Here is a 9,351-nt window from a genome sequence, read left to right as displayed (position 1 = left end):
GACCACTCAGCGTATGCGATATAGTGAGTAAATCAATGAAACTTTGCTATAGTTTGTGATGCAGCGGTGTGGTTAAAAGTTAAGGTAATAGTAATTATTATTGTACAAAGCTAAACACACACATAGGCATCTGCACTCTGTCTATCGCGAGGAATTGAGCCCCGGATTTTGGTGTTTTAAATCATCAAACTTTCGCTGACCCACCAGGATAAAGAGTTTTGATTTTATCAAACGTGCCGGAGTAAATATAAATAAATTGTACTTTTTTATAAAAAATGCTAAATAGCTACTTTTCCCTGTATACATTTGTCCACCAGGGGCTCAGCGGCAAGTCTGCAGGCTTACGACGCTAAAAAATCAGGTTTCGATAATCGTGGTGTACAGAGCAGAGATAACCCATGGAGTAGTTTTGCGCTTAAAAATAACCATATCAACTTCTATATATTTATAAGTCAAGTATTAAAAACACGCAATACTTGAAAATACTGTACCTGACACGTTTGAACCTTTACTATACTATATTTTAAATATTACTTTTAAAAGTATAATAATAATGTTTTAGCACTTACGTAAACTACAAGGTAACAAGTAATTTGTTCTAAGAATATATATATTCAAAGTTACTTAATCAAACTTATTGTATCGTATATATATGACGATTCTAATATCATAGAAGGTATTAATAGCTCAGTTCAAATCATAAGAAAAAAAAAGCTAGTTCAATTATATATATTTATACTATATAATTTCTAAATTACGTTTAATTTACGTCTTATTAGCCCTTGTATACGTTCGCTAATTCAACACTTTCCCTCTTGGTATATAGCGTATTGCGTATTTTGACAAATACATAGCATAATCAGTTCTCTTAAGTTTTAAATAAAATTATTACTTGTATGATTAATCCATCATTATTTTTGGCTTAGAATTACCATACAAGATAACCTTTAACCCGTCGTCACAGTATAACTAAATTCTACATCTTCCTACGCAATTTAGCGTATCAAAACTGACAACGAGATCTTTCGAGGTTAAACTAAACAGAAAAGGAATTTCTAGAAGTTGAAAGTAGATCATGAAATAATGGCTTCTGCCTGCATATAGTAATTAATATAGATTATAGAGAAACACGCTTTTAATAAAATCATACTCTCAGTTAGGTAGTCATCTGGATTATGCATCAAAGGAAAATTTCCTAACCTCCATAGGTGTGCTTTGTGCAGAGAGTGAAGTGAAACCCACAATGTCACTGAAGTAGATTGAAACGCTGTCAAACGCTTCGGCGGTGACCGCCTCTCCTCGGATTAGCTGGCTCGCAACTGATCTAAAGTAGAAAGATAATTTTGAAGGAAATTAAGCTAATTAACTACTATTGTAAGTCTTCAATATGCCTTTGTTTCTTAGTATGTTTAAGTACGTGTTAGTTTAAACGTTAAAAACTAGTTCTAGCTAACACAAACAGTACGTCAAATAACCTAAAACAATGTGAGGCTATTACAAACATGGTTAAAATAACTAGAAGAGAAATACGGTTAATATTTCAAACAAACGGCCTCCAAGAGTGAATACTAACCAATTTGTTTTCTACTTACAGGTAGCTTTTCAAGCTTTAGCTACGTTTGTTTGTTTGCTATGTTAATTAACCTTAAGCTTAGCGTTAACTAGCCAAGAAAATGTGCAAGTAAAGTAGCAATAAACTGTTGTCTTGAGAAAAAATATTTTTTTGTTAGGCCATTGCAAGAACTTACGATGAACAGTTTAACAACTATAAAAATAATAATATGATCTATCGAAATGCATTTTATATCTTAGTTTGGTGACGTCTCATAGTTTGGTCGAGAAAGAAAATCTCTTAAAAGACCGTAGACATAAAAATGAAAATACCTAAATAAAGTTTACAACCAAGAGAACCGTAAAATTAAGATTATCTCCAAGAGAGAGTAAAAACTACAAAACTGGTCGCACTCATTACATTAAAAACATTTATTTGGTTCACCAATGCGTGCACTTACGTTATTTCAGTAAGTAGCAGGCAACATTCTAACGGGCTGTAAAACTAGATTTAGACTTTCATTTGGTTCACCAATGCGTGAACTTACGTTATTTCAGTAAGTAGCAGGCATCATTCTAACAGGTTGTAAAACTAGAGTTAGACTTTTATTGTTGTTCGATTCTGTTTTATTCATACACGTTTTCAGACCAATCTGACATTACCTTACAGTAACTTGCTTGTTGTGAACTTTTACAGTGTCACAAGACTGCCCTTTAGATGTTCCTACTGGGTGCACAATGAACGTTACGTTGTAAGTACAACCACTAACTTCTATCGTTAATACGTTAACTGTCTTTCGAAAGTTTATTATTGACTCGCAATCTCTTCTTAACGTATTTTGTTACAAAGCTGATCAAAACTGCTGAGAAACGTTGTTAAAGCAAACATTTCTGATATTGACTGTAAGCCTGTAAAACAGTCACAAACCCGTATAAAACATGACTGATATCACATACCGAGATGTCAATTACACAGGTAGAATTTATTTCCATAGATACGAATTTGTCTTAACAACAAACTAAAATAAAAATCTATTGTCTATGTACCATAATACTCAAAACATTACTGTGGTATTATGTTCTTATGTGAATAAAAAACTTGTTCTTTTTTCTAGGCAAGTACACCAAAGAGAAAACAAATCAATGACATTGGCATAAGTTTCAATGACTAGGCATCGCAGAAGGCATCTTTGAAAGGCTTAACACGAACTAATGTTACATCTATTACTAGGGTGCAAATATATCATTTTTGGATATTACTTATAGGCGAATAGCATGACCCAATATTTCGGAGATTTAAGTACCCCACTATACAAAAAAAAGCTTATATAAATTTTTTCCTTGATGTCCCCTGACAACATTTTGTTCTATTGCCCTCACATATCTATGTGTTGTTGCCATGGGTACGAGGATATAAATTCAACATTTTCGAGTGCTTTATGATTATCGTACAGCATTATTACCCTAGGCTAGGCAGTAACATTTTCTCATATTGCCTGTATATCTTTGTACTTCTCCTACTTAGAGAATAAACACTATCCAAATATATTTTATGATTTTGTTCCATGTCGCTTAAAAGTATTTCCCATAAATGTAGAGAACAAGAATTCGAGTTTTGCCTTAGTTTTGATTTTAGTCACAAATTGCACTTTTTTTTTTCGCTAGTTGCATGAGTTATTTTGCTTGTAACGTCTATAGTGTCGTCCCCTGGGAAAATAGGGTACCATTTTACAACATTCTGGTACCGCTATCATTGTGTTGGTGCTAGAGCATTAATAACTAATAGGTAAATGTAATGTTATATGTTCGTACGTTATTATTAAGTGTTTTTTTTTCTGCATATGACAGTTGCAGTCATACATAAACACATATATATTGAATGAAAGGAAGATACTAATTAAATATATATATATATATAGTTATAGTTATAATATATATATCTTGAGGACTGAGATGCTGTTTGTGTTTAACAAAGGAGGAAAGATACTAATTACATACATATATATATATATATGGTTACTATATGTTTCAAGAATATATGTCTTAAGGTTGTGTTAAGCTTTTGCTCTGTGACCATACCGGTTCCAAAAATTTTACTTTTCTTTTAGCATTGGTATATGTAATCTATCATATACCATTTTCACTCTTCGGTGACTTGAGTTCACTGATACGAACTCCGTGAAGAAAATGTAAATACGCTTTAGAATATTCAATTATTTTAACATATTATATACCTTTAGAGGGTTTTCTGTAATATTAATTAATTTTACATTGCATAATTATTGTGTGAAAGGATTAAATGAACACTTAAAATATAACCCTAGGAAATGAAATACTTTGTATTAAACGAATGGCTAAATGTGTTGTAAAAAACATGACTGATGAATGTACGAACACCAATGATATAAAGAGAGAAAAAAAAGGCATAAAAACTGACATTTGGAAAATAGATATCTGTAAATCAAAGGTCAGTTTCTTAATAGCTTTATGCATTTTATTATTGTATATACTCCAATGATTGAGATGAATTGGTTTGGACAAGTTGATAGATTGCAACAGCACCTAGAGTAACATTTGTCACTCCCCATATAATTATCACTGAACATCGAATATTAGACTTATTACAACCTACAGAGATAGTAGTAGGGACTTTTGACTGAATCTCTTACCTTTATTCTTAGATTTCAGCTCAGTGGGATTAGAATAGTGTTTATCAATACTCAACTCTTTATTTCTCAGATCTAATATTGGGTTTTGGAAGCCAGTGTACTTTAAGTTCGGAAAATGCAACGTTGCAATATGAAAATACACTTACTTAGAGACCTAATGCAACGTTGCAGTATGAAAATACACTTACTTAGAGACCTAATGCAACGTTGCAGTATGAAAATACACTTAAATAGAAACCTAATGCAACGTTGCAATATTAAAATACACTTACTTAGAGACCTAATGCAACGTTGCAGTATGAAAATACACTTACTTAGAGACCTAATGCAACGTTGCAGTATTAAAATACACTTACTTAGAGACCTAATGCAACGTTGCAGTATTAAAATACACTTACTTAGAGACCTAATGCAACGTTGCAATATGAAAATACACTTACTAAGAAACCTAATGCAACGTTGCAATATGAAAATACACCTACTTAGAAAACTTTGTAAAACTAAAATATATGGATTTTTTCCCAGCTTACCAAATAGCTCTAAATTTAACTTTAAAGTATTGCTCTTTTTTTAGGTTTGTAAAGTTTAGAATAATAAATATTTAATCGTTCTTATTATGGTACGGTAATTTAATGTATTAGAAGTTAGAAAATTAATAAAAATTATGTTAATGTAATAATAACAACATGGAAAAATAAGTGCGTGTTAACTTATAAGTTTTAATTTTGATTTTCATACCACGATCTTATACTTAATCATAATTATCATGCTACGGAACTTAGTGTTTATCAGAATGGAATATCAATAAACTTATAATAATGCAACGTAACAAGATGCAAGAATAAGTGCATGCTCACTTGTAAGTTTTAGTTTTGATTTTCAGGATACAGTCGTAAACTATTACCACAAGTACATTTGAAAAACGTATGAAAAATTTTCAAAATATATCCGTATTAGAAACGATATACGTTACAAACAATTATTTAGTTGTTACATTATCATTAACAAATTTTAGCATTATAAATATGAGTAATTCATTCTTCCTATCGTTCAGAGCTAACAACACATTTAAGATATAACAATGATTTTCCTAATCACCAATCAAAATGCACTTCCGTCGTTTAAAAACGCACCTGGTATGCAAAAACTACAACAAAACCAAAACATTAGTCTTTTTGTTCACAATCTTCTTAATTATTCAGTGTCTTTTACAAGTCCTTACCCATGAGGTAGGCCCGGCATGGCCAGGTGGTTAGGGCGCTCGACTCGCAATTAGTGGGTCGTGGGTTCGAATCCCCGTCACACCAAACATGCTCGCCATTTCAGCCGTGGTGACGTTATAATGTGACGGTCAATCCCACTATTCGTTGGTAAAAGAGTAGCCCAAGAGTTGGCGGTGGGTGGTGATTACTAGCTGCCTTCCCTCTAGTCTTACACTGCTAAATTAGGGACGGCTAGCGCAGATAGCCCTCGTGTAGCTTTGCAAGAAATCCGTAACAAACAAACAAACCCATGAGGCCTTTCGTACAATACCATAACTCATCAGTAGACTTACCGCTGTCCCACCGGGGGACAAAACTTTTAATACTTAAACGTACGACCTATGAATAACAATATCTAAATGAAAGTAAAAACAAAACAAATTGTTGTTTCATTATAAAAATAACCATTGACAATAAAGAAAAACAACTTCCAAGTTGTGTGTTGACATCATAAAATAAGTTCACACATTTTATACACTTTCAAAAAGTAAAGCAAACTTGAATCCTTATCGATTAGTTTCAAAATTCATGCTTTTGAGTTTCTTGTGAAATAATACAGGGCTTTACTATATACGCAAACCCCCGTACATAACAAATATCAAGTCTTACTGTAAAACTTTAATAATAGCATTAGCAACACAATAAAAGCAAAAGGAAATACTAAAGCATCTTAAGGATAACGACATAAAAACTAAAATGATATGCCCTAGATAATACAGTATGAAAGAGCGTTAGAGCAAAAGTAAGAACATACTTTGGTAAAAGTTGGTATAACAGGTCTTCCGCTTTCCGCTTCTCCTCCAGATAATCTGCCGTTCGTTCTTCAACCAGAGACTCCAAGTTGTTGGCGTATTGTTCCATACGTGACAATAAGTTGTCTAGAATGTTAGTGCTTGCATTTTCTCTAGAAGAATAGACATTTTTTAAAATATATCCACAAATCTAAATATACAGATGATTGAATACAATGTATGAAAACGATTTTAAATACTTTTTTTAAGTCAGCAAGTCTCGTGGCAAACACCGGCGATATAAAGTCGCTGTGGGATGCTATGTATATAAACTATATTTTGACTCTGTTTAGCTTTCGTAGGTAGTGGTGCCACTGAAAATGCATCGCTTTTGAAAAAGGTAAGTTACAGCTCTTTCCGGCGCAAACTTTTCATATATTTGTATACATAAAATTTGTTCGTATAAGGGTTTATAATTTCCAAAGTGGGAATATTCCTTAAGCTTAAAGGCACTGGAAAATAAAATAATATGGATCAACTTGGGGTACCAGAGCCACCGAGAAAGAGCCCTGCAACAAGTATCCCAGCCGTGGTAGACAAAACATGGAGTCTTTTAGATGGGTGAGAATCCACAAACACATAATTCAGTAACAAAAGCTGTGTACGTGTTTCAGGTAACAGTAACAGTATGCAACATAATCAAAGAAAGTCTTAATTATATACAGAAGCTACTTCTACTACAAATTCGCTTAACAGTTACACACCTCAGGGAACTGAAGAATAAAACGGGTATTCATGCTATTTCATAAAAAAGACATAAGCACCACATCGCCTGGCGCAACGCCCACGTATTTTCTGTGTGATTGGACTGTTGAAACTTGTTGGTTACTGAAAGCCTGCTGGGGGCAGTTGTGTGCTTTTGACATGACAGTCTTACGACGGTGCTTTTAGCAAAGGTAACTACGTTCCAGGGCTATTGACAAGATGCATTGCCGTCATATTGACAAGACCGGAAGTGGAAAAGGGTGCAAAATCGTTTGAATATAACGTACAGTCACTGTATAATAGTTACTTCCATTTTACAAGCTGCTGCATTGAAATAGCTTATTGTATTTCAAAAATTAAAAGTCAAGTTATTATATGAATATACGAATAAATACAACGTAATACAGATAACTTATTGTAACAAAAATTAAGACATGATGAGACTGACAAAGATCATAGTTAGCCTCAGAATTCGAATCCCCGTCTCCGAGCATGCTAGCCCTTTTAATTGTGAGAGCATTCTAATATAACCGTCAATCCCACTATTCTTAGCAAAAGAGTGGCCCAAGAGTCGGAGGTGGGTGGTGTTGACAAACTGCTTTTCCTCTAGTATATCACTGCGAAATTAGAGACGACTAGCGCACACAGCCCTCGTGTGGCTTTGCACAAAATTCAAACCAAACCAAGCCTCAAAATACTTTTCCTTAATATTTTGGTTGCTCACGGTGTGAAAAAACTGCTACTACCCTAAGCTCCGTTGCAACAAGCCAACGTACAGCCTTTTCAGTGTGAAAGTATTACATTTCTAAGTAATACTTCTTTACAAATACGCTGACGAATGACAAAGAAGGGAATAATCTAACGTGTAAGCTACCCTGAGGGAATTGGCTACGAAGGTTTAACAGCAGACGTGTAAGATCAACCGAAGCCTAGATGTTATTAACGAAAAAGTGTTTGATACTATCTTATGTGACGGAAACTAATAAAATAGATCTTAACGTCAGTCTGTTTTATCACACGTTTCACCAACGTTATTGTGGAGTAACTAATTTGTTTCAAATCTCACTCTTAATTTCTTTGTGGCATTCGAACGATTCAACCTGCCAACATTCTAGTCCTGCCTTTTTTTTTGTGAAAATAGTTTCATATATTTATTTTGCGGCATTGCTAGGTGAAATTTTGTTACGTCTAAGTCTATATATTTGAAGTATACATTATGAAAATTACACACAACATGACCAAAAGTGTAACTGCAATTATACGTCAGTAAAATACGCGAAGATAAGATTAGTTTTAAATTAAAAAAGTATGAAACAGAGTCAAGTCATACCAGTCTCATTTAACACATTATAATATGAAGCCACAAAGGAAAGTTTGCTTTAGAATAAAAAATACAATAAAGTTAAATATGTTATAATGACGTAAATTTTGGAATGAAAGTGGAGATTATAAGTAACAAAAATATTTATATGTGTAACCTTTCCATCCTCAGAACTTCCAGCGCTAGTTTTTTCAAGGCCATTTCACCAAGATTGGCATTTATGGAACTTCTAAAACAATCCACTTGTGCTCCATTTAAATTTATAGAGAAAGCCTTCTAAATCACGAATCAAGAAACTTGATAAATTCTTCCTCCATGCTCATGTTTATCCTTCCTTTCATTTAATTTTAAATCAATTCCTCAAGTTACTCTTAAATTTAACACTTAGGATGCTACAAACATAATATTTAGGAATTACAAGATCGAAATAATCCAGATCGGGAATGACCTATGCCTTCCTTGATGCATTAAGTACCATTCTCTGTAAAAACAATCAGTAAATACCTTAATGTTAAATTGAAGTAAATCATTGCGTGGATGAATGATACTACAGGTAATGGAAGATGACAAAAACAACACAGAAACAGATATAATCTAATGAACGTTAGCCAATACAAAAGATAACTGACTGCCTCGCGAAGAAGCCTCAGCGATAGGGGCGACACATAGTGCTAACAATTCAAACTATACGTATAAAGTCGGTATTTCAATAAATAAGATAGAATCATAAAAAAATAGCTTGGACATTTCTGTAAGGCATATTAAGTTCCATAATAAATTTGTCATATTCTCAAAAATACATATTAATATTTTAACTTACTGGTATTTTTAGGCTTAAACAGAAATCACATTTTTTTTGTCGCACAAAAATCGGTAAATGTAAACACTTTTATATAAGATAATATTTCATTTGGCTGGGCGAACAAACAAATAACTTAGAAAGGCGCGTGATTTTTATGAATTTAAGTACTTACATTCCATTAGAATAACGTCTTTCAAGTAATCTTAATAAAACAAAGGGGGCTTTGTCAGAAATATATACACCTGGAAAA

At 33.1% G+C, this 9,351-nt stretch overlaps 1 protein-coding gene across 1 annotated transcript in view; it reads right to left on the bottom strand.

Moving 5' to 3' along the window:
- Positions 1 to 9,351, bottom strand: part of LOC106478224 (atrial natriuretic peptide receptor 1-like) — a 155,352-nt gene that overhangs the window by 8,549 nt on the left and 137,452 nt on the right. The window contains exons 16-17 of the mRNA XM_022381782.1: positions 6,237 to 6,386; positions 1,201 to 1,324 (exon numbers count right to left, since the gene is read on the bottom strand). Of these exons, the coding sequence (XP_022237490.1) occupies positions 1,201 to 1,324; positions 6,237 to 6,386 (274 nt within the window). The remainder of the gene's footprint in view (positions 1 to 1,200; positions 1,325 to 6,236; positions 6,387 to 9,351) is intronic.

Source organism: Limulus polyphemus, unplaced genomic scaffold, assembly GCF_000517525.1.
Source record: "Limulus polyphemus unplaced genomic scaffold, Limulus_polyphemus-2.1.2 Scaffold191, whole genome shotgun sequence".
NCBI classification, from domain to species: Eukaryota; Metazoa; Arthropoda; class Merostomata; order Xiphosura; family Limulidae; genus Limulus; species Limulus polyphemus.
Note: the sequence above shows the minus strand (reverse complement) of the source record. Positions and strands in the feature narration are given on the sequence as shown.